The sequence below is a fragment of the Bos mutus genome, chromosome 22 (genome assembly GCF_027580195.1).
Source record: "Bos mutus isolate GX-2022 chromosome 22, NWIPB_WYAK_1.1, whole genome shotgun sequence".
Classification (NCBI taxonomy): Eukaryota; Metazoa; Chordata; class Mammalia; order Artiodactyla; family Bovidae; genus Bos; species Bos mutus.
Window position 1 is genome coordinate 70,155,150 of NC_091638.1, and position 27,728 is coordinate 70,182,877.

The 27,728-nt window shown below is 39.3% G+C and overlaps 1 protein-coding gene across 1 annotated transcript; it reads right to left on the minus strand.

The window, feature by feature from the left end:
• Window positions 1–642: 642 nt before the first annotated feature.
• LOC102280573 (solute carrier family 22 member 10) lies at window positions 643–26,649 on the minus strand. The gene is made up of 10 exons (XM_005894368.3): window positions 26,266–26,649; window positions 25,212–25,315; window positions 21,203–21,357; window positions 20,932–21,100; window positions 19,343–19,466; window positions 16,724–16,839; window positions 6,159–6,373; window positions 4,497–4,605; window positions 3,015–3,218; window positions 643–703 (listed from the first exon to the last, which is right to left on the minus strand). The coding sequence occupies exons 1-10, from the start codon at window positions 26,647–26,649 to the stop codon at window positions 643–645; spliced, it is 1,641 nt and encodes a 546-aa protein (XP_005894430.2).
• Window positions 26,650–27,728: the final 1,079 nt, after the last annotated feature.

The window sequence follows — 27,728 nt, forward strand, 5'->3', positions numbered from 1 at the left end:
ATTACCAGGTAAGTAAAGTTATAGGAAAATAGGATACATGATGAGGATAGAAACTATAAATGAAGGAAAAAGACAAACTGAATAGTCTTACATCTGTTACATAAAATAAACTTACAGTTAAACATCCTCCCACAAAGAAAACTACAGGTATCTTCCCTGGAAATTTTACCAATTATTTAAGAAAGACGTATAACCCATTTTACCCAAACTCCTTCAGGAGTAGAAGAGAAAAAAATGTTTTCTAACATTCATTCTATGTGGGCACCATTGTTCTGATCATGGAATTATATTCCAAGAAATTATGTTTGTGTGTGTGTGTGTGTGTGTGTGTGTGTGTGTGTATGCTTAGTTGCTCAGTCGTGTCCAACTCTTTGACTCCATGGACCATAGCCCACCAGGCTTCTCTGTCCATGGGATTTCTCAGGCAAGAATACTGGAGTGGGTAGCCATTCCTCTCTCCAGGGGATCTTCCCAACCCAGGGATTGAAACCATGTCTCCTGTTTAATTGCAAATTAATGCCATGATTGTAAATGGGATTCATTTTACAGTATATTTTCTTGTTAGTATGTAAAGATAAAGGAAAACTCCCATTTTTTTCTTCATGTTTTTATTTTTCTCACCAGTCATCTCATGAAATTCACTTAAAATTTTGTCACTTTTATGTAGAAATCTTTTTCATTTGCTTCTCTTGAGACTGTTTCGCTGGAAAAACAAAACAGAAGCAAATCAACCAACCAATTAGCAAATAGAAACAAACATTAAAAAACAGAAAAAAAATAAGTTTGGATGCCCTCCCTGCACAAGTAAAAACTGATCCTCTAACCATCAGCTTCTTATAATCCAGTAAAACCCATGAGAGATTGACATTGATGCTGCAAAACCTGTTGACAAGAAAGCAAATTTGAAGGATGCTGCTCTCACTTGTCTCTTTAGATCTCTGGCCAGACATCTTTGGAAAGTCAAGAGGCAAATGGGAAATGTTAACCCCATTTGCTATGCATTGAAATGTGTCCCTTCAAAAATTCATATGTTATTTAAAGAGTTGTGTTAATAAAAGAAAAAGTTTCTTAAAAATGCATATGTTGAATCATCACATAGTACACCTTTTAAAATTCCTATTGTACATCCTAAATAAACAATTTTAATTTGTCAGTTATACCTCAATAAAGCTGGAAATAAAAAAAATTCATATATCCAAGTCTTAACTCTCAGTATCTAAAATGTGACATTATCATATTTGGAAGCATGGTTCTTGCAGTTATAATTAATGAAGATGAGGTCATCCTGGAGTAGGTTATGTCTCTAAACCAATTTGACCGGTGTCATTATACAAAGAGGATATTTGGACATAGAGGCATACCAGGGAGATGCCATGTGAAGATTGGAGTTACGCTACCACAAGCCGAGGAACTACCAGAAGCCAGGAGAGACCTGAATCAGACCCTTTCCTAGAGCCTTCAGAGGGGGCGTGGCTCTACCAACAACTTGAGCTTGGACTTCTAAGCTCCCAAACTGTGAGAAAATACATTTCTGTTGTGTGATTCACTCAGTTTGTGGAACCTGATTATAGAAGCCCAATGTCACAAAGATACCATATTTCTCACATTAAAATACTTGTACTAGTTTCTTTTTCCTCCTATCCTTGATACTTTCATTGAAGTGTAGTGACAAAATTTGCCTGAATCTTACAGGCTCATAAACAAGATTAATTTCTTTATTACCATTTCTTTTTTTTCCCCTATAATATGATTTATTTGTTTTAAACTATAATAAATACCAACAATTTCATACCAAGAGAAAAGTGTAAATAATCATTGTAATAGGATAATTTCTACAGCTTGTTCCATTTTTAATGATAATTAATTTTTCTCTCAAAGCTGTTGAATCTCTCTTGCTCAGAGAAAGAGATCTTATCTAGTTAGTTGAAATGCCTTAATTCAAATTAGGTAAATTGTTTTATGAAACAAAAAATCCAAATTTCTTCATGAGGTTAGAACCCATTAATTGCAAACAATAAAATATATGATGTTGGAAACACATACATTTAAATATGAGTTATTTTCATATCCCAGATATATTTTACTCCGGGCACTGAATGATACAGCATAGAATGACTAACACATTGCACTTAAACAGGAATGGGAAACAATAAAGAAATGACCAAAACCTCAAAGAGTTCAGTTCATTACTTCTAACCAGTAGTGAAACTCTGTGAAATATTGCTTGTTATTATTTTTTTAAGTTGTCGCTTTGGTCCTCTGTCCCCCTCCAACTATCAGCCATTTCAGGTGGTTTTCCTAATCTCAAATGCATACAGTGAGATTTCTCTAAAGTGCTGTTTACACTTACTGTTTCCACTTCCTCATCTCTCATTATTTATTCAGTCTTCTCAGACTTCCGTCCATGTTTTTCCACTGAGATAAGACTTGTCTAGCTAAATATTTTGGTCAAGTTGTTGTTGATATAGCATGACACTCCCAGTCATTCTGTATGAGTGATCATGCCTCCAGATTAAAATTTCCTTTCTAATATCTCAGGCTCTTGTGGATCCCTGAGTTGGGAAGATCCCCTAGAGAAGGGAATGGCTACACTCTCCAGTATTCTTGCCTGGGGAATTCCACGCACAGAGGAGCCTGGAGGGCTACAGTCCATGGAGTCACAAAGAGTCAGATACAACTGAGCAACTAATATTTTCTTTCTTGTGGACTGAGTATCATTAAATACCATCATGAAGGCAGGAGGATATGCCATCACAATAGAGCTACTTATCATCTCTTTAGGACTAAAACTACCAACAAGAACAAGATATAGAGGATCTCTGCAGTCTAGACTGGAACTTGTAATGGATAGACATGACCTCGCCACTCATGAAGGCAATGGCCCAAGATAGACGTATTCCAGACAAGGCTTATCTCCCCCAGTGATCTGAAGGACCCACGTGGTGTGTTGCCTTTCTCACCCACAGATCCAAAGCACACAGTCCCTCCCAAGAGATGGTAGAAGGTTTACTCACGTATTTTCCACATCCTGGATAGTGTCAGACAGAGGCATATTTCTGGTTTCAGGTTGGAAAAGGACAACAAGACCAGCAATGATGGGAAAGACTCCGTAGATGATCCAGGGCAGGGTGGGTAGATACACCACTAGGGTCATCAGGAGAGGAGCCAGTGCTGCCCCACACCTACTAACTATTGCATCTAATCCAAAAGCTTTTGCCCTAAGGGATAAACAAGAATATATAATAATCCAGTAAAAATCCACATTTGTAACTTATGATCTATTTTTGATGTGATTATGTAACACAATAAAACATAATTATTATATATGTATGGGCTTTATGAAAAACGCTTGATTTTGTGGTTTGCTATGTGCTTTTCCATCTGTCTTTGACAAGATTGAGATGTGTTAGACCCATTTTCATAATTTTAAACAGATGCATTGAAATACTGTTCAGTATAGTACATGGCACCAAGTCATCTTTAACATTTATATTAAAACATCACTCTTTAGAAAATCCATATTCAAAGTCAACAGTAATTAAAATCAAATCCACATTTTGTTTTTATTTCCTAATATTTTTGGTACTTCACATTTCTTTTCTAGGCATTTATTTTGTCTTTATTTTTATGAATATTTAAAATATTTACATTTTGTATAAAAATTCTGTAACCTATTTTCATTCATTATTTTTTTTTCAGAGTCTACTAAATTTTTTATTAAAATGGAAATTCCTAGGTAATAACTTGGCAAGGACTTTTGGGGGTAGATTTTCTCAATTTAATGTCAAAAAACTTCTTTGAAATCTTGCATTGTCTCAAATTATATTCCAATTTTGCATGTAATTTTACCTCCAATTTGGGTCTTGGTGGGAATAGTACAGGAAAATTTCTTTAAAATGTTGTATTGGTTTTGGCCATACAACAACACAAATCAGCCATAATTATACATATATCCTCTCCCTCTTGAGCCTCCTTCCCTTCCCCCCATCCCACCCCTCTAGATAATCACACACCAGGTTGGGCTCCCTGTGTTATATAGAAGCTTCTCACCAGATACCTATTTTACACACAGTAGTGTAAGTATGTTTATGCTACTCTCTCCATTCGTCCCACTCTCTCCTCCTCCACTGTGTCCACAAGTCTGTTATCTATGTCTGCATCTCCATTCCTTCCCTGCAAGGAGGTTTATCAATACCATTTTTCTAGATTCCATATACATGCCTTAGTATACGATATTTGTCTTTCTCTTTCTCACTTAGTTAACTCTGTATAACAGGCTCTAGGTTCATCCACCTCACTAGAACTGACTGATTCGGTAGTTTGCATTTCTGTTTTACACTCATACCTGGAACTTACAAATGGTAGACTACCACCTTCTTACATGTGGAATTAGAACATTTTCCTGGTCCCTTCCCTAAACCACAAATTTTATTAAACTATTGGACACTATATATCAAACTTTAACCAGGCTTCCCGAGATATAAAAAGTCTTATACTTGAGAAGAGTGGGCATGAGTTCATCACAGTGGACACAGTAACTGGTGACAGCAGCAGCAACACAGCTGATTCCCACACTTGCCAAAGCCACACGCAGAGGCTGCATTTCTGGACAGAGGAAGATCAATGGGGTTAAGACAACTGTGTGGAGACAATCAGCATCCAACAAGCTTAGTCAAGACCAACAGCTCTATAGACTATTTGAACATTGGTTGTAGAAAATATTACAATAGTAGAGATCATGGAGTCTTTTATAATCTGAGAGATATAAAATTATAAACATAGGTTGTAAAATGTACATAAAATGATCCGGATTAATTATAGCAAATCTCTCTGCATATCTGAGATTTGCCAGAGAACAGGAAGAAAAGGTGAGTCTGGTAGAAATTTGCATCTACTTATTCTGTCCAATACTTATTATATTTTTATTGTAGAAGGTAGAACTGTCATGTGGAAGACTCAGCTCTAAAGTTAAGGACTTCACAATTAAAGTGTAGAATTTAAAGAGACCGGTCATCCTAGGTTCCTTGGGATTTAGGAGGTTTTAGCAATGTGGGATTCTCATGGAAAAAATCAGGAAACTCAGGTAAACCTCAGTGAGTCAATTGATCTAGTGTAGAAACAGCATTGCCATGGGTATGACACCAGAGAGTAATAGGAAGACAGGACTGCTCTGTTAGTGGAAAGGCTAAAGAGAACCCAGGTCTACCTCAATGTTAGACATGAGGAACCAGGAAAGGAAACTTTTGTTTGGATAACAGAACCACTAAAAAAAAAAAAAAAAATCTGGAGAAACAGTTTTCTGCACAGTATAAAAAGAAATCTAGTTATGGCTTTATAATATTGTAAAGAACACTTGTAAGGGAGTAAGCTTGTGTCATTAGTGACATTCTGAGAAGCAGAGCCTGCCCATCTCTAATGCTGTGCAGCACATTCCTGCACTGGGAGATGGTAAAGTATTGTGCCCATTATGGTTCTCCTAATCAATACATATTTTCATTCTATTAACTTATAAAGTAATCTAACATGGAATGGACAGGGATTTTAATCTGCTTAAATCCTGTTCCTGCTGTTTACGCCTTCATTCCTTGGAAAAAGGAGATTTCTTTTTTTTTTTTCATTTCCTGCTGCTGCTGCTAAGTTGCTTCAGTCGTGTCCGACTCTGTGCAACCCCAGAGATGGCAGCCTGCCAGGCTCCCCTGTCCCTGGGATTCTCCAGGCAAAAACACTGGAATGGGTTGCCATTTCCTTCTCCAAAGCATGAAAGTGAAAAGTGAAAATGAAGTCGTTCAGTCGTGTGCAACTCTTCGAGACCCCATGGACTGCAGCCCACCAGGCTCCTCCGCCCACGAGATTTTCCAGGCAAGAGTACTACAGTGGCGTGCCATTGCCTTCTCCCTTCATTTCCTGAGAGACTACCATAAACAAGAGCTGTAGTCATGGTGACTTAACAGTCTTATTTGCCCTTCACTGACCTTTGTTTTTTTTTTCCCAAAAAATATTAACAGAAAACCTCATAAATCATCAGATTGGTTTGGGGGAATACTTAGCTCAAAATATGAACCTGTCTTTAAACCTAATTTCAGACAAGTGTGACCAATTACAGTCCCTGAAGGATGGGGAAAGACCCTTCCTTTCCCCAAAGTCCAGTCTCCCCTCACCTTGGGGCACAAACATGTTGGCCAAAATGGAAAGTCCCACCAGGAACAAGAAAAGCATCTGCGTTGGTCGACGGCCCTTGTAATTCAGTACTACAAGTGCAAGACATCGGGCTAAGGTGGTAAGAGCTCCAAAGATGACCTGGAACAGGAATATATTGCTTCCAAAGTGCTGTAGATTCAGAGAGATGCCATAAAGGGGTACTGTGACAGCAAACCTGCAGTGAACAAAAGAAGAAAGATGCAAGCCATAAGGTTTAGAGCCCAGGTGCTGCAGCTGATGATTTTATCCACCCAGGAGGCTAAAGAATAAAGTCTCAACCTAGTTTCTTCAATTTTAGATGGTAAAGTTACCATAAATAATTACATGGCTATAAATGAAAACAATATTCCTTTTGTCCTTTTTGGAGTTTCTAAGCAAAGAGTTATCAGTAAAAATATAATGTGACTCAATCGCCAAACTGGATGGTACAGAGAATTTGAAAACATAAGCATTAAAACTAAAAATTTAGGGAAATAACTTCTTTTTGAGGGTTGTCTGTATGCAGAAAGTCCTCCCTTTCTTCACCCAAAGCCAATACTGTAAAGCACTTCCCTTTTCTGAACTAGTGAGTGAAACTGCAAAGAAGCTACCTGGATCCCCTTGACTTGGCAGCATAGCATGCTGGTGTCCAAACAGAATTCTGGGAAATTTAAAGTTCATATCAGATTTCATGGGGCTAAAAGCAAATGTAAGAATGCAGGAAAGCAAACATGCACCAACTGCACCATCAGATATGGAATCAAAGATTCCCGGTGAGGATCTACCTTTTAACCAAGGAGCATCTAAGGGAATGGAATCCACTTTAAGGATCTACTTCACCAGAGAGATCTAGACTTAGAAATTGCAAGAGAAGAACCCACTAGAGCAATTGCAAACAGGGCTTCTCTTGACCATTATCTGTACTTTTCCCTTACATTCTGATCGTCTATGATTCAGAAACATAAGTTCATGTCCTAGTGGATATGAAAAGGTCAAAAAAGCACAATGTAGTTAAGTGAATCAGCAGTCTACTGAGATATGTCTGGAAAGAGATAAAATATACTGTTCAATAGTCACTTTCTTAAGTTTGGCAGTGGATATATACTGTCTTGTGTGCTTTTTTGGTCCATGTGCATACATCTTCAAAAATTCAGAATCTAAAATTTCTCCTCCTGACTCTACCAAAGCATTCCCTCAAGAGATAACAAACAAGACTTTCACAGAAGGCCATGTACTAACACACACAAAAAATGTATCCAAATTTTAAACAAAAGTCCATCAATATTGAAGTACATATAAACACTGTAGTGTATTCATGGAATGGAAAACAAAAACACTAGGGAGGAGAATGGGAGAAGGCAATGGCACCCCACTCCAGTACTCTTGCCTGGAAAAATCCCATGGATGGAGGAGCCTGGTAGGCTGCAGTCCATGGGGTCGCTAAGAGTCGGACCTGACTGAGCAACTTCACTTTCATTTTTCACTTTCATGCATTGGAGAAGGAAATGGCAACCCACTCCAGTGTTCTTGCCTGGAGAATCCCCGGGACAGGGGAGCCTGGTAGGCTGTTGTCTATGGGGTCACACAGAGTCAGACGCGACTGAAGCGACTTGGCAGCAGCAGCAGCAGGGAGAATAATCTACTGTTACATGCACCTGAATGCATGAGTCTATATGAGTGAGCATGAGACACAGGGGCCGTTCCAGAACCCTTTATAATTTACTTTATGTGAAGCTCAACATCAGGGCACACACGTCTAGAGTGAAGGATAGCAGAACAGCTGTTAAGTTTTGTTTGGCAAAGGAGAGGGTGGTTGAGGAGAGAAAAGGGGTGGTGCTGGTGGTGGTGGTAGTGGGGCACTCCATGGGATTTACAATTTTCTATCTTGATCTGTATGTTGGTTACATTTTTATATACTGACATACTCATTGATTTATATATTTAGATATATATTTAAATATTCCTGATCTCTTCGTGTTTCTGTTTGCAACACTTGCATCAATGAAAACTGAAAGAAAAAATAAAGACAATTAAGTATGCAAATCTGTACTGCAATAGAAGTTCTCAACATCAATCTCCAGTGAGGAGACTGATAGTGTGATATGACATAATGAACTGTTTATAATATAGTCAGCTCCATGTGAGTCTTATTTGCTGTGTTTTCCTCATCTTTCTTTTTAAATTTTTTTATTTAAGGATAATTGCTTTACAGAATTTTGTTGTTTTCTGTCAAACCTCAACATTAATCAGACATAGGTATACATATCCCCTCCCTTTTGAACCTCCCTCCCATTTCCCACCCCACTCCACCCCTCCAGGTTGATACAGAGCCCCTGTTTGAGTCTCCTGAGCCATACCACAAACTCCAGTAGGCTATTTTACATATGGTAATGAAAGTTTCCATGTTACTCTCTCCATACATCTCACCCTCTCCTTCCCTCTCCCCATGTCCATAAATCTATTCTCTATGTCTGTTTCTCCATTGCTGCCCTGTAAATAAATTGTTCAGTACCATTTTTCTAGATTCCGTACATATGTGTTAGAATACGATATTTATCTTTCTCTTTCCGACTCACTTCACTCTGTATAGTAGGTTCTAGGTTCATCCACCTCATCAGAACTGACTCAAATGTGTTCCATTTTATGGCTAAATAACATTCAATTGTGTATATGTACCACAACTTCTTTATCCATTCATCTGTTGATGGACATCTAGGTTGCTTCCCTGTTCTAGCTATTGTAAATAGTGCTGCAATGAGCAATGGAATACATGTGTCTTTTTCAATTTTGGTTTCCTCAGGGTATATACCTAGATATGGGATTGCTGGGTCATATGGAGGTTTTTTTCATACCATCTTCCACAGTGGCTGTATCAATTTGCATTCCCACCAACAGTGAAAGGGCATTCCCTTTTCTCCACACCCTCTCCAGCATTTATTGTTTGTAGACTTTCTGATGATGGCCATTCTGATCAGTGTGAGGTGATATGATATTTCATTGTAGTTTTAATTTACATTTCTCTACTAATGAGCAATGTTGAGGATTTTTCATGTGTTTGTTAGCCATCTGTATATCTTTGGAGAAATGTCTGTTTAGGTCTTTTTCCCACTTTTTGATTGGGTTGTTTGTTTTTCTGGCATTGAGTTGTATGAGCTGCTTGTTTATTTTGGAAGATAGTCATTTGTCAGTTGTTTTATTTGCTATTATTTTCTCCCATTCTAGACTTGCCTTTTCACCTTGCTTATAGTTTCCTTTGCTGTGCAGAAGCTTTTAAGTTTAATCAAGACCCACTTGTTTACTTTTATTTTTATTTCCATTACTCTAGGAGGTGGGTCATAGAGGATCTTGCTTTGATTTATGTCATGGAGTGTTCTGCCTATGTTATTCTCTAAGAGTTTTATAGTTTCTAGTTCTACATTTAGGTCTTTAATCCATTTTGAGTTTATTTTTGTGTATGGTGTTAGGAAGTGTTCTAATTTCATTCTTTTACATGTAGCTGTCCAGTTTTCCCAGCACCATTTATTGAAGAGGTTGTCTTTGCACCCATTGTATATTCTTACCTCTTTTGTCAAAAATAAGGTACCTATAGGTGCGTGGGTTTATTTCTGGGCTTTCTATCTTGTTACATTGGCCTAGATGTCTGTTTCTGTGCCAGTACCATACTGTCTTGATGACTGTAGCTTTGTAGTATAATCTGAATTCAGGAAGGTTGATTTCCTCCAGCTCCATTCTTCTTTCTCAAGACTGCTTTGGCTATTCGGGATCTTTTGTGTTTCCATATGAATTGTGAAACTTTTTGTTCTAGTTCTGTGAAAAATGTCATTGGTAATTTGATAGGGATGGCATTGAATCTGTAGATTACATTTGGTGGTGTAGTCATTTTCACAATATCGATTCTTCCTACCCAGGAACATGGACTATCTCTCCATCTGTTTATGTCATCTTTGATTTCTTTCATTAGTGTCTTATAATTTTCTGTGTACAGTTATTTTGTCTCCTTAGTAAGTTTATCCCTAGATATTTAATTCTTTGTGTTGCAATGGTGAATGGGATTGATTCCTTAATTTCTCTTTCTGATTTTTCAATGTTAGTATATAGAAATGCAAGGGATTTCTGTATTGTGCAATTTTACTAAATTCACTGATTAGCTCTCGTGATTTTCTGATAGTATCTTTAGGGTTTTCTATGTACAGTATCATGTCATCTGAAAACAGTGAGAGCTTTACTTCTTTTCCAATCTGGATTCCTTTTATTTCTTTTTCTTCTCTGATTGCTGTAGCTAGGGTTTCCAGAACTATGTTGAATGATAGTGGTGAAAGTGGACATATTTGTCTTGTTCCTGAGCTTAGAGAGAATGCTTTCATTTTTTCACCATTGAGAGTAATGTTTGTTGTAGGCCTATCATATATAGCCTTTAGTATGTTGAGGTAAGTTCCTTCTATGCCCATATTTTAAAGGCTGTTAATCATAAATGGGTGCTGAATTTTGTCAAAGGCTTTTTCTCCATCTACTGAGACTGTCATATGGTTTTATCTTTCAATTTGTTAATATAGTATATCACACTGATCGATTTGCATATATTGAAGAATCTTTGCATTCCTGGAATAAATCCAACGTGATCAAGGTGTATGAACTTTTTGATGTGTTGCTGAATTCTGTTTGCTAAAATTTTGTTGAGGATTTTTGCATCTATGTTCATCAGTGATTTTGGCCTGTAGTTTTCTTTTTTGTGTTATCTTTGTCTGGGTTTGGTATCAGGGTGATGGTGGCCTCATAGAATGAGTTTGGAAGTGTTCCTTCCCCTGTAATATTTTGACAAGAGTTTTAGAAGGATAGGTGTTAGCTCTTCTCTAAATAGTTGATAGAATTCTTCTGTGAAGCCATCTGGTCCTGGACTTTTGTTTTTTGGGAGATTTTTGATGACTGCTTCAATTTCAGTGCTTGTAATTGGGTTGTTCATAATTTTTATTTCTTCCTGATTCAGTCTTGGAAGATTGAACTTTTCTAAGAATCTGCCTGTTTCTTCCAGGTTATCCATTTTATTGCCATATAGTTGTTCATAATAATCTCTTATAATCCTTTGTATTTCTGCATTGTCTGTTGTAACCTCTAATTTTTCATTTCTAATTTTGTTTTGATTCTCCTCTCTTTTTTTCCTGATGAGTCTAGTTAAAGGCTTGTCAATTTTATCTTCTCAAAGAGCAAGCTTTTAGTTTTGTTATTCTTTATTATTGTTTGCTTCATTTCTTTTTAATTTATTTCTGCTCAGATCTTTATGATATTTTTCCTTCTACTAATTTTGGGGGGTTTTTTGTTCTTCTTTTTCCAGTTGTTTTAGGTGTAAAGTTAGGTTATCTATTCGATGTTTTTCTTGTTTCTTGAGGTAGGATTTTATTGCTATAATCTTCCCTCTTAGAACTGCTTTTGCTGCATCCCATAGGTTTTGAGTTGTCATGTTTTCATTGTCATTTGTTTCTAGAAATTTTTTTATTTCCCTTTTGATTTCTTCAGTCACCTGTTGGTTATTTCAAAACATGTTGTTTAATCTCCATGTGTTTGTGTTTCTTACCACTTTTTTCCTGGTAATTGATATCTAGTCTCACAACATTGTCATCAGAGAAGATGCTTGATACAATTTCAATTTTCTTGAATTTACTGAGATTTGATTTGTGACCCAAGATATGGTCTATCCTGGAGAATATTCCATGTGCACTTGAAAAGAGGGTGTATTCTTCTGTATTTGATGAAATTTCCTGAAGATATAAATGAAATTCATCTCATCTAATGCATCATTTAAGACTTGTGTTTCCTTATTAATTTACTGTTTTGATGATCTGTCCATTGGTGTGAGTGGGGTGTTAAAGTCTCCTACTATTATTGTATTACTGTCAATTTCTCCTTTTATGTATGTTAGTGTTTGACTTAGGAGAAGGCAATGGCTCCCCATTCCAATACTCTTGCCTGGAAAATCCCATGGACGGAGGAGCCTGGAAGGCTGCAGTCCATGGGGTCGCTAAGAGTCACACGACTGAGCAACTTCACTTTCACTTTTCACTTTCATGCATTGGAGAAGGAAATGGCAACCCACTCAAGTGTTCTTGCCTGGAGAATCGCAAGGATGGGGGAGCCAGGGGTCTGCCGTCTATGGGGTCACACAGAGTCAGACACGACTGAAGCAACTTAGCAGCAGCAGCAGCAGTGTTTGTCTTATGTATTGAGGTGCTCCTATGTTGGGTGCATAGATATTTACAATTGTTGGTCTTCCTCTTGGATTGATCCTTTGATCTTTACGTAGTATCCTTCTGTATCTCTTGTAGTATTCTTTCAGGTCTGTTTTTATCTGATATGAGGATTGCTACTCCAGCTTTCTTTTGCTTCCCATTTGCATGGAATATATTTTTCCATCCCCTGACTTTCAGTCTATATGTGTCTTAAGGTCTGAAGTGGGTTTCTTGTAGACAGCATATATACAGGTCTTGTTTTTGTATTCATTCAGCCATTCTGTCTTTTGGTTGGAGCATTTAATCCATTTACATTTAAAGTAATTATTGATATGTATGTTCCTATTGCCATTTCCTTAATTGTTTGGGGTTGCGTTTTTAGATCTTTTTTCTTTTCTTGTATTTCTTGACTATATAGGTCCCTTTAACATTTGTTGTAAAGCTGGTTTGGTGATACTGAATTCTCTTAACTTTTGTTTGTCTGAAAAGCTTTTTATTTCTCTATCAATTTTGAATGAGATCCTTGCTGGGTACTGTAATCTTGGCTGTAGATTTTTCCCTTTCAGTACTTTAAATATATCCTGCCATCCCTTCTGGCCTGCAGAGTTTCTGCTGAAAGATCAGCTGTTAGGTGTATGGGGTTTGCCTCATATATTACTTGTTGCTTCTCCCTCGATGCTTTTAATATTCTTTCTTTGTACTTTGTCTTTGTTAGTTTGTTTAGTATGTGTCTTGGTGTGTTTCTCCTTGGGTTTATTCTATATGGGAGTCTTTGTGCCTCTTGGACTTGATTGACTATTTCCTTTTCCATGTTGGAGAAATTTTCAACTATAATCTCTTCAAAAAATTTCTCATAAACTTTGTTTTTTTCTTCTTCTTCTGGGACCCCTATAATTCAAATGCTGGTGCATTTGATATTGTCCCAGAGGTCTCTGAGACTATTCTCAGTTCTTTTCATTCCTTTACTTTATTCTGTTCTTCAGAAGTTATTTCCATCATTTTATCTTCCAGCTCACTGATTCATTCTTCTGCTTCAGATATTCTGCTATTGATTCCTTCTAGAGTATTTTTAATTTCAGTAATTGTGTTGATTGTCTCCGTATGTTTATTCTTTAGTTCTTCTAGGTCTTTGTCAGTTGATTCTTGTACTTTCTTCATTTTGTTTTCAAGGTTTTTGATCATTTTTACTATCATTATTCTGTATTGTTTTTCAGGTAGTTTGCCTATTTCCTCTTCATTTATTTGAACTTCTGTTTTTCTAGTTTGTTCCTTCATTTGTGTAGTATTCATTCATTTTTTAAACTTATTGGGTTTAAGGTCTCCTTTTCCCAGACTTCAAGGTTGAATTCTTTCTTCCTTTTGGTTTCTGCCCTCCTAAGGTTGGTGCAGTGGTTTGCATAAGCTTCATATAGGGCGAGATTTTTGCTGAGTTTTTGTTTGCTTGTTTGTTTGTTTGTTTTTCCTCTGATGGGCAAGGCTGAGTGAGGTGGTAATTCTGTCCACTGATGATTGGGTTTTAGCACTCACAGGGTGCTACTGGTGGTTGGGGTCTTGTATTCAAGTGGTTTCCTTTCTGTGAGTTCTCACTGTTTGATACTCCCTTGGGTTAGTTCTCTGATACAAGTCTAGGGTCTTGGAGTAGGTGCTCCCACTCCAAAGATTCAGGGCTTGACCTCTGGTCAGGGACAAAGATTCCACAAGTGGTTTGTTATGGAATTAAGTGAGATTAAAACAAAAATGCAAAAATGAGAAACAAAAGATGAACCTCAGACAAATGGCAGTTACAAAGTCAGGCAAATAATAATCAAAATAATGAAATATACACATATACATATACACCCATAAGCAAAGTGAAAACAGTCCAACAAAAATAAAGAACACAGTAGATTGACCTGGCAAACAAAAGAAATAAAAAATATATATATTTACCAGTTAAGAACAAAACTAACTAAAAGACAAACTGGAAAACAAAACTAAAGCAAGGTGCCAAGTGGGGAATAAAGCAATGAAAACAAAACTAACAATTATGTTGAGAGGAAAGGAAAGAGAGACAGGAAAGAAAGAACAGATATGCAAAGTTAAATAGAGGTAGATGAAGAAGATTTGTATACATTAATGATTAACTGCAGGGGGAAAAGAGTAGGAAAAACAAACAAAGGAATAAATGTAGAATAATAGTTATAGGTTTAAAAGATTAAAATTTTAAAAAGAGGAAAAAAAAAAAAAAAGGAAAACATCACAGAACTGCAAAAGCCCAATGTAGCGGCAGAGGTTTATATCAATAATAAAACAATGTCACTGAAAAAAAAAAAAAAAAAACCTCAAAAGCTTTATTAGGTTTCATAGTGCCAATAAAATCGACAATTACAGCAGAGCGAGGGAAAAGGGAAAAAGAAAAAAAATCCAAAAGAATCTACAGAACAAGTCAAAACATAAGAATAATAAATGTTTTTCTTTTTTTTCTTTCTTTCTTTTTTTTTTTTTTCTTGAGTCACTGCTGTCAGAGTCCTTTCCCTCGCTGGGAGTCACAGTCCACCTCACCTCCCTAGAATGCTCTCCAACACTGTGCTGACCTCTGGACCTGCTGTGGGGGCAGCTCAGATTCTAATCTGGTCCTACTCCTATGTGTTCTTGCTTCCAAGGTCCACAGCTATCAGAATTAGTGCATTTTCTTTTGTGAGAGCTCTCAACAACATTTTATATACTCCATAGACACAGATTCCACCTAGTTGATCGTGTGGATTTAATCTGCAGCTTGTACAGCTTGTGGGAAGGTTTTGGGTCTTCTTCCTTAGCCACACTGCCCCTGGGTTTCAATTGTGGTTTTATTTCCACCACTACATGTGGGTCATCCACTGGGGTTTGCTTCTGAGGTTGCCCTGGAGGTTTTGGGTTTGCCCCTGTGAGGGCCAGGTGTGGAGGTGGTGCAGCTGCTTGGATCACAGGGGTTCTGGCAGCACCAGGTACTCAGGGAAGTTGGCAGCTACAGCAGCAGGAAATATAGTGATCTGGAAGGGTATGGCAACCAGTATTGGCCAATATGCTCCAGTATTCTTGCCTGGAGAACCACCTTCCCTGACAGGGAAACCTGGCAAGCCACAGTCTATAGGATCATAAAGAGTTGGTCACGACTGAAGTGATCTTGTGTGCATAGATGCAAGACATTTTTTGCCTGTGGCAGCTCTGCCCCAGTGAGAGTTGAGCATGAAGTTGGCGCAGCTGCTTGGCTTGCAGGGACCCTGGTGGCACCAAGTGTGCAGGGACACGGACTGCCTCTGCTGCAGGAGTTATGGCCCTATCAGAGTCGTTCTTCGAGCCTCTTGTAGCTGGTGGTCAGAAGGCCTCTTTGGCCATTCTTTCCTCCTAGCTTCTCCTATTCAGGCCCTTGGAGGGCTCCCTTGCCTGGGGTCCTTCTCTCTTGTTCCACATATCAGGCACATAGAAGGGTCCCCCTGGCTGGAGTCCTACTCTGTAGATCGGCACATCAGTCACTGAAAGGAGCACCCTGGGTGGGGTCCTGCTCTGCAGTTCAGTGCGTCAGGCATTTGATGGGCCAGGCTTTCTATTGTTCAGCTACCAATGCTGGTGTGTGGAGAGAGAGAGGCTATGGTGATGGCTTCACCCCCTACATGTGACTCAGCAGTATCGCCTTGCTTCCATGGCTGCCATGTTTTCTTCCATCGGCATTCCCCACCACAATCCATCCCCTGCCTAATCTCCTCTCAATCTGTCTCTCGACAGTCAACAGCACCCCTCACCCTGGGATTGCTCCACAATCCCCAAACTCCAGGTCCCAGCCACTATACCTTCCAGGGGACCCACATCCCTGTCCAGGGTATGTATGGCTGCAGCAAGGACTGTCTGATTCTCATTTCATTTAGGCTGCCACAGATCAGCTGTTTCACTCTCAACCTTAAGTGTTTCTCCTCTGTCTTGGACAACTGTCCCACTGTGGGGACTGGACCCCTGCTTCAGTTCCCCCTCCCACCAAGGGCAGGTCCAGTCCTACTAACACTCCTATTTTTCCCCCTAGTTCCTTCATCCTACCGAGTTTTGCATGGTTCTATATATTCTTTTCCTCTGGTCAGGTACTTCTGTCTGCTCTCAACTGATATTCTGCATGCACTTCTATATCTGAAGGTGTATTCCTGATGTATCCGTGGAGAGAGATGCACTCCACGTCCACCTACTCCTTCGCCATCTTGTTCTCTCTTCCTCATCTTTTAACCACAAATAAGCCCTCCCTCTCACAACACTGTTGTAACTTTTTGTGATAAACAGATTCATGTTCCCATTCAAGTTGTCATACATTGTGGGTAGCCCACCTCACAAAGAGGAGGAGACAGATCCTTTTACGCAGGTTGGGTGTGCGGAAAAAGTCAAACACAGTAGTTTTGGTCTGTGCTCCCTCCAGCTCCTCCTGCATGGTCACTCTCAAACCCTTGAACAAAAGCAAACAAGTATCATTTGCTAGTATAGTGCCAGGTATTGTGATGAGTGCCAGTAGGATAGGAGAGATGTGTGTCCTTTCTTTCTAGTGTAATATATTCAGGTATTACCTAAATCAAATCCCTTACAATTATACAGTGGAGCTGACAGATAGATTTAAGGGATTAAATCTGATAGACAGCATGCCTGAAGAACTATGGGTGGAGGTTCATAATATTGTAAGGAGGTGGTGACCAAAACCATCCCAAAGAAAAAGAAATGCAAGAAGACAAAGTGGCTGTCTGAGGATGCTTCTCAAATAGCTGAGAAAAGAAGAGACGTGAAAGGCAAAGGAGAAAGGGAAAGATATACCCATCTGAATGCAGAGCTCCAGAGAATAGCATTGGGTGACAAGGAAGCCTTCTTAAGTGAACAATGCAAAGAAACAGAGGAAAATAGAATGGGAAGGACTAGATATCTCTTCAAGAAAATTGGAGATACCAAGGGAATATTTCTTGCAAGATGGGTATGGTAAAGGACAGAAATGGCAAGGACCTAACAGAAGCAGAAGAGATGAAGAAGATGTGGCATGACTACACAGAAGAAATACACAAAAAAGGTCTGAAGGACCCAGATAACCATGATGGTGTGTTTACTCACCTAGAGTGAGACATCCTGAAGTGTGAAGTCAAGTGGACCTTAGGAGGCATTATTATGAACAAAGCTAGTGGAGGTGATGGAATTCCAACTGAGCTGTTTAAAATCCTAAAAGATGATGTTGCTAAAATGCTGCACTCAATATGTCAGTAAATTTGTAAAACTCAGCAGTGACCACAGGACTGGAAAAGGTCAGTTTTCATTCCAATCCCAAAGAAAGGCAATGCCAAAGAATGTTCACACTACTACACAATTACACTCATTTCACATGCTACAAGGTGATTCTCAAAATTCTTCAAGCTAGGCTTCAAAGTACACAAACTGAGAACTTCCAGATGTACAAACTGAATTTAGAAAAAGCAGAAGAATCAGAGATCAAATTGCCAACATCTGCTGGATCATAGAAAAGGAAAGGAAATTCCAGAAATACACCTACTTCCACTTCATTTACTATGCTAAAGCCTTTGACTGTGTAGATCACAGCAAATTGTGAAAAATTCTTCAAGAAATGAGTATACCATACCATTGGTATTTCTCATGGCCTCCTGAGAAACCTATAGGCAGGTCAAGAAGCAACAGAATGGACATGGAACAATGAACTGGCTCAAAATGGGAAAGGAGTACGTCAAGGCTATACATTGTGACCCTGCTTGTTTAACTTACATGCAGAGTACATCATGCAAAATGCCAGGCTGTAAGACTCACAAGCTGGAATCAAGATAGCCAGGGGAAATATCAACAACCTCAGATATGTAGAAGATACCACTCTAAAGGCATAAAGTGAAGAGGAACAAAAAAGCCTCTTGATGAGTGTGAAAGAGGAGAGTGAAAAAGCTGGCTTAAAATGCAGCATTCAAAAAACTAAGATCATGGCATCCAGTCCCATCACTTCATGACAAATAGTTGGGGAAAAGGGGGAAAAGTGGAAACAGTGGCAACTTTTATTTTCTTCACTCTAAAATCACTATAGATGGTGACCGCAGCCATGAAATTAAAAGACACTTGCTCCTTGGAAGAAAAGCTATGACAAACCTCGACAGTCCATTAAAAAGCAGAGATATCACTTTGCTGACAAAGGTCCGTATAGTCAAAGCTATGGTTTTGTAGTCATGTACAGATGTGAAAGTTGGACCATAGAGAAGGCTGAGCACCAAAAAAAATGATGTTTTGAATTGCATGCAAGAGACTCTTGAGAGTCCCTTGGGCAGCAAGGAGATCAAACCAGTCAGTCCTAAAGGAAATCAACCCTTAATATTCATTGGAAGGACTGATGCTGAAGCTCCAATACTTAGCCACCTGCTGCAAAGAGCTGACTCATTGGAAAAGACCCTGACGCTGGGAAAGACCGAGGGCAGGAGGAGAAGGGGGCGATAGAAGATGAGATGACTGGATGGAATCACTCAATGGAGGTGAGTTTGAGCAGACTCCGGGAGATAGTGAGGGATAGGGAAGACTGGCGAGGTGCATTCCATGGGGTCACAAAGAGTTGGACATGACTTAGCAACTGAACAATATTACACATGCAATCACAGGTGTGATGTTGATACGATGGAGTAGGTAAGGAGTTAAGGGATACTCCAGGAAATTAAATGATAACCATTAAATTTTGAAAATGAGAGCACAGAGGGGTCAGGGCATCCTGGAGAGTACATAGGATATACAATCAGTCAGGAAGTGAACTAAAGCTGAAAGCTTCTTTTCTATGAGCTTTATGGCCCTCATGGCCATAAAGAACCAGGGAATTTGTATTCTTAACTAGCTGCCCTTGTTAGAAAAGCAGCTTGTCTATCTCATTAGGAGAAGGCAGGTGTCAGTTTATGACTCACATTCAGCAGTAACCACCTTCCCTTTCTGCTCACCTCCATGTTCAGGGTTGCCTCGGCATTCTTCATTTCATTGCTGCGTGCAACTTTCTTAAGTTCCCTTAATCCTTGATCTGTTTTATTGGTGACAATCAGCCACCGTGCAGACTCCACCAGCCACCTGATGAAAGAAGGGCCCACAAGTGCAGTCAGTTCTCTCTTGCTTATTTGTCATATGGTTAATTACAGCTAATGCTTTTTGCCTTCAATCCGATATTCACCACTTCAAGTATTGGGTTAGGAAAAGGAGCTCATGTTTTGTTACATACTGCTAGGAAAATACAAGAATGACCACTTTATGTAGTACATCTAAAAGATGTTCTACATGCAAAGGATCATAGAGTTTGCAGTCAAATTGCCTCTCTGCTTACTCAGCAGAAGGCTTTCCAAGAGGCCTAAGAAGCTTAAGTTTGAGAGTCCCTCACTTGCATAATTCCCTCCAAAGCTAAGCATGAGATCCAGCACATTTGTGCACGTAGCATATATTCATAATATATATTATCTTGAAAAAAGAAACCCCCAAATGCATTTCAGTTCAGTTCAGTCACTCAGTCAAGTCTGACACTTTGCAACCCCATGGACTGGAGCATGCTAGGCTTCCCTGTCCATCACCAACTCCCAGAACCTGCTCAAACTCACATCCATCGAGTTGGTGATGACATCCAACCATGTATGCTTTCAGGCCAACAAATATTGTCAATACTCCTGCCACTTCCAGCAATGTCGGTGGAATGCAAATGTGGGGAAGCCTGGTATGCTACAGTCCATGGGGTCATAAAGAGTCAGACAGCACTGAGTGAACAACAACAGCTCCATAAATGGGGGTCACCTATTTACATCTGCCCCAGTTTCCTTATCAATGAACAGAGACAATAAACACACCTTCCTGGTTAAGAGGAGAGAATGACGTAGCAGATGGGTCTGGTGTGGATTATCCTTTTTATTTCTGTCTCTTTGTACTCATGTCACTGTACTAAATCCATAGCAATCTTTCTGGGATCTACTGAATATGACTCTCCCTAGAATGGTTATAAGTGTAGGGATGAGATTATCCATAAATTACTTAAGGGAAGGCAGAGTGGTGAACACATAATGTAAATCATCCAATCTGCATGTCATTTTCTGTTCTGGAGAATTTAAGCTGCTATTTTGTTAAATTGCTCTATGAATACATTTTCTGCCTCTTCCTTTATCCAATTTAATATGCAACATAGAAAATCATTGAGAACTTGATTGTATCATATTCATTCCAAAGCCAAAAAATTGAAGCTTTATCTTTCAAAAATACTTAAGTATATATTTTATATTAAGAAAAATAGTAATGGAATAACTCAATGACATAACACTGGGTAAGACTTAAGAAGCAAAATGGCAGAAAATACCTGGAACTCCCAGGCAGAAAGCTCATTGTTATTCTGTGTTCTGCTTCTCAAATCTCAAATTGAACAGAGTAAACAGATGAAAGACCCTGGTTTAGGCAGAAACAATAAGACAGTGTTCAGGAAATAAGAAAATCAATATATCCCAATTCAGCAAGCATTTTCATCCCAGGTTCCCTTAAAACACAGTGAGAGAGATGCTCATACCTTGAGGAGAAAGAGAAGACAAAGAAAGGGACAGACACCACCAGCTGCAGGGTGCGCCACTCTCGAAAGGCAAAAGCCAGTCCTCCCAGCATCATCTGTCCAATACTAATAGCACAAGTTATCAGCATTATTACCATGGCTTTAGACTGGGACCTTGTCCACTCTGCAACTAAAGGAAAACCCAATTGGGATATTAATGTTGTCTAAGGGTGAAATTTCAAGATCAAATTCAAGGCTTGGAAAATGAAGAAGGACAAAACTGTTGACTTACTGAGCAACCAGTTATTTGTTATGATGGCCACAGCAGAACAGCCTGACCAGAAGCGAAGCAAGCTGTAAATGAGGAAGGTGGGAGCAAAGGCTGTGCAGGTCCCAGAGATGGCGAGCTGGAGCAAACAGCACCTGAGAATCAACTTTCGCCCAAACCTAAGAAACAGAGAGTCAGCTTAGATTACGGAGATAGTGATAATTTGTGGTAAAAAATTAAAAAGACATACTTTGACGTTTAGCTGCTGCTGCTAAGTCACTTCAGTCGTGTCCGACTCTGTGCGACCCCATAGACTGCAGCCCACCAGGCTCCCCCATCCCTGGGATTCTCCAGGCAAGAACACTGGAGTGGGTTGCCATTTCCTTCTCCAATGTGTGAAAGTGAAAAGTGAAAGTGAATTTGCTCAGTCGTGTCTGACTCTTAGCGACCCCATGGACTGCAGCCTACCAGGCTCCCCCGTCCCTGGGATTCTCCAGGCAGGAGTACTGGAGTGGGTTGCCATTTCCTTCTCCAATGCATGAAAGTGAAAAGTGAAAGTGAAGTCGCTCAGTCGTGTCCGACTCTGTGCGACCCCATGGACTGCAGCCTACCAGGCTCCTCGCCCCACGGGATTTTCCAGGCAAGAGGACTGGAGTGGGGTGCCACTGCCCTCTCCATTGACATTTAGAGAATGTTTTAATAAGTGATTCTTTGTATCTGGAAGCTTGAGTACACAAGAGCCAGGTCAACAATGGAAATAGCTTCAAGGTAACATTCCTTGTTACCTAAATAAGCAGGTATAATGTTACCTAAACAAGTGTTATAATGTTTTATATAAAAAAAAATTACCGAAACTTCATCACGCAGTCATCAGGAGACCCGACCCAGGGATCAAACCCAGATTTCCTGCAATGCATGTAGATTCTTTACCATCTAAGCCAGCAGGGAAGCCCATTAAAAAACTACAGTGTTGGAAATTATAATATACTATAAGCACTCATTGTACTAACTTATGTATTTAGCAGAGTAGAGAATCTCTATAGTGTGTAGTGCTGCGGCCAGCACAGTAGGTAGGGATCAAAAGCGGTCGACGCACAGTTTGGAAAAAAGAAACTAGAGACAGAATTAAAGTTTTAAAGATGGGACTGGGGGACTCAAGACCTCTTGGGTCAAGAGCCCTGTTTCTCTGAGCCACATCACTTTTATTTAGTGTCTTGGCAAGCAGAAAGTATCTACTGTGTTACAATGAAGTCAGCTTCCTGTGTCCCCGGTCACATCTCCCGTTTTATTGATTACTCTAAACTGTTATTTTCTTGTACAAGGGCTACCACCTAACTGGAGGTCATAGACCTGCACATGCCTTGGGAAAACATCTTAGTGTGTGCACAAGCAGTGTTCTTAACTTGCGCTGACCCGGCGTTCCAAGGTCCACACTGTGTTTTTCCTTAGTTTAGCAGGGTATGACAGCCCCAACTGATGTACTTTTATTTGGGTTATACTGTCGGGGATGGGGAGCCTGGTGGGCTGCCGCCTATGGGGTCGCACAGAGTCGGACACGACTGAAGCGACTTAGCAGCAGCAGCAGCAGTACTGCTATATTTTGCTTTTATTCTTTTCCCACGATGATTTTCTCATGGCTTAGCCAGAGCAACAGGAGGCTGACTGTTAACCCCTGCAGTGCAGGACACAAGAGGGCTAAAAGTGTACTTTGTTCTCTAGCACCAGACAGGTTAAGATGCAACTGATGCAAAAGATCAGTGAAACAATGCATCAAAGTTGTTAAGGTTTATGTAAGAGTAACACTAAATTTCCATGTATTTGTAAAAATTCCAATTTTCCTTCTGCTTATGTTTTCTAATTTCATTCTGTTGTAATCACAGAAAATATTTTTTAAAAAGGTTTTTTAAATAACATTTTTTGGTAACAATAACCCTGTGTACAAGACAGCAAAAGAGACACCGATGTATAGATCAGTCTTATGGACTCTGTGGGAGAGGGAGAGGGTGGGGAGATTTGGGAGAATAGCATTGAAACATGTATAATATCATGTATGAAAAAAAAATCTGAAAGTCTGTTACTCTTAAAAAAAAAAAAAAGTTAACGCATGCAAAAGAACTGAAAAAACTAAGTCATTCATAGTCACAAGCAGTTTACCATTTGATGTGTTCTTCTAGGTCTCATTTGTGTATTTTCACGATAAGCATCCATTTTTATGTAATTAAGATCATACAGTTATGTATCATGCTATTTCACACATCTTGAATACTTGCCATTAACCAAAAATACACTGTGCTTAGTCACTCAGTCATGCCCAACTCTTTGCAACCCCATGGACTGTAGCCCAACAGGCTCCTCTGTCCATGGGGATTCTCCAGGCAAGAATACTGGAGTGGGTTTCCACGCCCTCCTCCAGGGGATCTTCCCAACCTAGGGATCAAACCCAGGTCTCCCACATTGCAGGCAGGTTCTTTACTGTCTGAGCCACCACTCAATCTTTAAGGAAAAAAACATAATCGTGCCTTTCTTGGTGACAAAAATTTCAGAGAAGACAAAAATGGCAACAGGTCTCTAGACAAAGATACTGGCAGAGCTATGATTGAAACACTACATTCACTTCATGTTCAGTTTAAAATGATACATAAAGCAACAGAGTACACAAAGTATAATGCTTCTAAGAAGATTTATTATTCAAACTCAGCTCTTAAAGTATTAGCAGGGAGGTGTGTTTTCGTTGAATTAATTACTTAACAATGCATTCCTGTAGTACAGCCAGGAGATGCACACACATCAATGGTTATCATCAAAATACAAATATGAACACATCCACACCCAGCCCTCCCTCTATATTTCCTTCTACCCCTCTGCTGCCAACCTAGATGAATAAGTCATGACTCACATTTCTCAGAGATTGTTTAACAATTCCACATCTAAGATGTTGCCTTTTATTTTTTTCAATTAGAACAAAAATATTTACAGATTGGTTAATTCACTAGTCATACTTTGTATCATACATTGTCACCTCAGGACATCTAAAAAGCCTAGAAATCTTGCAAAATTTTCTGATTTTTGGCTTTGAGCCTCATACACGGTCAAGTCTGGAGAATGCTCCACGAACCAAATGTGTATTCTTTCATCAAGAAGGGAGTTTTATCCAGGTCTGTTAGCTCTAGCAGTTTGTAGTGCTGCTCACGTCTTGTATTTCCTTACTATAATTTGGCTTAGATGTTTAATCCATTACTAAAACTGAAGTACTGACGTTCTCAGCTATGAATACAGAACTACTTTGCCCTTCAGTTATGTCAGTGATTGTTTCATATATTCTGAAGCTTTTTCTTTAATGCAATATTGCTATTATTCTGTCTCTAAGATGTGTCTGACTCTTCTCAATTCTATCAACTGCAGCATGCCAGGTTGCCTTGCCCTTCACTATCTCCTGCCTGCAATGCGGGAGACCTGGGTTGGGAAGATCCCCTGGAGAAGGAAATGGCAACCCACTCCAGTATTCTTGCCTGGAGAATCCCATGGACATAGGAGCCTGGTGGGCTACAGTCCACGGGGGGGTCGCAAAGAGTCAGACATGACTGAGCAACTTCACTTTCACTATCTCCTAGAGTTTGCTCAAACTACTTAAAGCGATCTACAGATTCAAGGCAATCCCTATTAAATTATCAATAGCATTTTTCACAGAACAAGAACCTCCTGTCTTGTAGCACCTTCCTCTTCTTCCCATTGGTAACTCCTTCTCAACTTTATAAATGAAGTTTATGGTAGTTCACCTCTAAGGATTATTCTGAAATTCCCCTCAGATGTTATGGAGGTGACATTTCTGTGTCCAGTACAGAGAGCCCAGTGGCAACAAAATGTCATCCATCAGAATGAGTCTAATTCTACATTTCCATCTATAACTTCCTGGGAACCAAGGCAACCCACAGTGTAAATTGTGTATGGGAACTCAGTAATGACTTCTCTATGAAACAATCATAAACTGTGAAAACACGCAGTGGAAGGGCAGCAGTGATTGGGAGACACTCACCTGTCTGAGAGATGGCCGTATACGAAGCCTCCCACCTGCATTCCAGCCATGAATACAAACTGAACCACTGATTTCTGTGACTGGTGATCACATATGAGGTCCCACTGGAAAGGAAGGAAACCAGCACAGAGGAGCACCACAGCATTTTAAAGCTCTCAATGAGTATATTCTGCTTTCCTTTCCTACATTTACTCGGCTCTACTATTTAAGTCCCAGTTTGAGCATGGCTTTTCTAGAAATTCTCAACTCAATCTTTCAGATTTTATCAGGACAAATCTTTATATTCACTTAGGACTACATACCTCAGTGATTCTCAATCTTTTTGATACACTGAAAATAGTTGAGTTTTTTTTTTTTTTTTTTTATCACTGATATCTGGATCACACCTAGAGTGAAATACACTGATTTGTTTCTCTACAATTAGTCAGGAGATGGAATTTTTTAAGGTTAATAGAAGTCCTTCCAATTACAACTAGGCTGAGAACATGCAACTAAAAATAATTTTTCACACATTATATCAAACATGTACTGATCTAAACATCAACCTCCTCATTAAATTTTAAGTTTGGTGACAGTAAAGTTCATATCCAGTCTGCTGATTTCCTCATTCTCAATTGTAATTAAAAATGAAGTTAAAGTATTAGTCACTCAGTTGTGTCCGACTATTTGTGACCCATGCACCAGGTTCCACTGTCTATGGAATTTTCCAGGCAAGCATACTGGAGTGGGTAGCCATTCCCTTCTCCAGGGGGCCTTCCTGACCCAGGGATCAAACCCAGGTCTCCTGCATTACAGGCAGATTCTTTACCATATGAGCCACAAGGGAAGCTGTGATTATAATGTAAGTTCTTGGCAATTTAAAAAGATAAGCAAAAACCAATACAATATTGTAAAGTAAAATTAAATAAATAAATAAAAAGATAAACAACCACTGAAAGGATAAAAGAGAACTCATTACATTATCTTCTCAGTAACTGAAGATTTGAACAGTGTCTATTTTATGTTATTCTAAACACCCACACCAAGTACTCAGAAGAGGAAAATGGGGCCTTACCTCAGTCACGATGGTGGAGGAGAACAAGCTGTGGTCATACACCCAGCCGTCCATACAGGGCTCCGTGTCCAGGCCAGTCATGTTGGCGAAGGTCCTATTCAGGTGAAGGAGCTGCCACTGGGGGTGGAGGAAGCGATGACACTTCTCTGGCTTTAAGTTTGAATCCAGTGGGATGGAGATTCTCAGGAGGACATCAGGGCTGAGGATCTCAGTGGCATTATCCAGGATGTAGACCCAGCAGCGATGACCAGGAATGGCAGCAGTGAAATTCTCCAACAGTATATGACAGGCTGCTATCCCAACAAGAGGAAGAGCTAAAACCATCTGAAGGATCTGGAATTTTCCCAGGCCACCAACTTCATTAAGGAGCTCCTCAAAAGCCATTGTGATGAGGCAAAGGGAGGGAAAATTTTCCTTTCATTAATTCACATGGAATCTATGTGACTTCACACCAGTTTGTCATCAACGGTTCTCGTCACTTCGCTGCTGTAAGAGAGCAGTGGGAGAGTTTCCTCAGTCCTTCTGGAGTCACGAGGTATTGGCTTTTTAGTAAAGTCATAGAGAAAATTATTTACTAAAGATTCCTCTATCTGATGAACATTAAATCTGTTTAAAGGTTTACTCACTTAATGCGCTTGTCCTCAGTGATTCTGTAAAATCATCACTGGACCTTGACATGAACATGGTTTTTAAATAATCTAAGATAAACCTGCTACACAGTCTTCGGTCATTTCTGGAAAACAGAATTTGAGAGATACAGAAGTGAATTGCTCTATGAATTTTCTGTGGAAAGAACAGAAAGTGAGTGCTTTTCTTGTTTATACTGACTTTAGGCTATAATAATTAACAAAATATAATCCCTTGTTTCTAATTAAAGCAAAGTGAATTGTGGTACAATTACTACCTTTTAGCAACTGCTATTGTGCTTCAGTTTCAATCACACTAGGAATACACAATGATTTTAAAATCCTTCAAATAAAGATACTGAAGAAAGACAGTGGTAAGATCACCTAAGGGTTTATCTTCTGAGATTTTCACTTACAGAATATATTAAGGGTCTTTTATGTGCTACCAGTCAGAACCTTGATGAACTGATCATTTTATCAAAATGTGCCCAGCCTTGTTATCTCTAGGAATGTTCCACTATACCTACATGAGTATGTATTTACTCACTTCAGTATAACAATTCCAAGTTTCTTGTACTTACAGTTTACAAACTACAACTTTCCAATCCTCTATGTTTTAAAAAGTTTTTATTCATTTATTTATTTTTGGCTGTGCTGGTCTTCATTGCTGCCCTCAGACTTTCTCTAAGCTGTGGTGAGCAGGTGCTACTCTTCAGAGTGATGTGTGGGCTTTTCATTGTGGTGGCTTCTCTAGGAGCATGGTCTCTAGGGCTTCAGCAGTTGCAGCACAGAAGTTCAGTCATTGTGGTGCTTGGGCTTGCTCCACAGCATGTGGAA

Bases quoted from the DNA above. Each gene is read 5' to 3' on its own strand.
- LOC102280573 (XM_005894368.3), bottom strand. From the start codon at position 26,649: ATGGCTTTTGAGGAGCTCCTTAATGAAGTTGGTGGCCTGGGAAAATTC. The intron at 6,374-16,723 runs GTGGGCTACCCA...TGTTCACTGCAG, and splicing joins TGTCTCCTCCTCTTTGTGAG to GTTTGCTGTCACAGTACCCC. The intron at 704-3,014 runs GTGAGTAAACCT...TTGTTTTTCCAG, and splicing joins ATCCAGGATGTGGAAAATAC to CGAAACAGTCTCAAGAGAAG.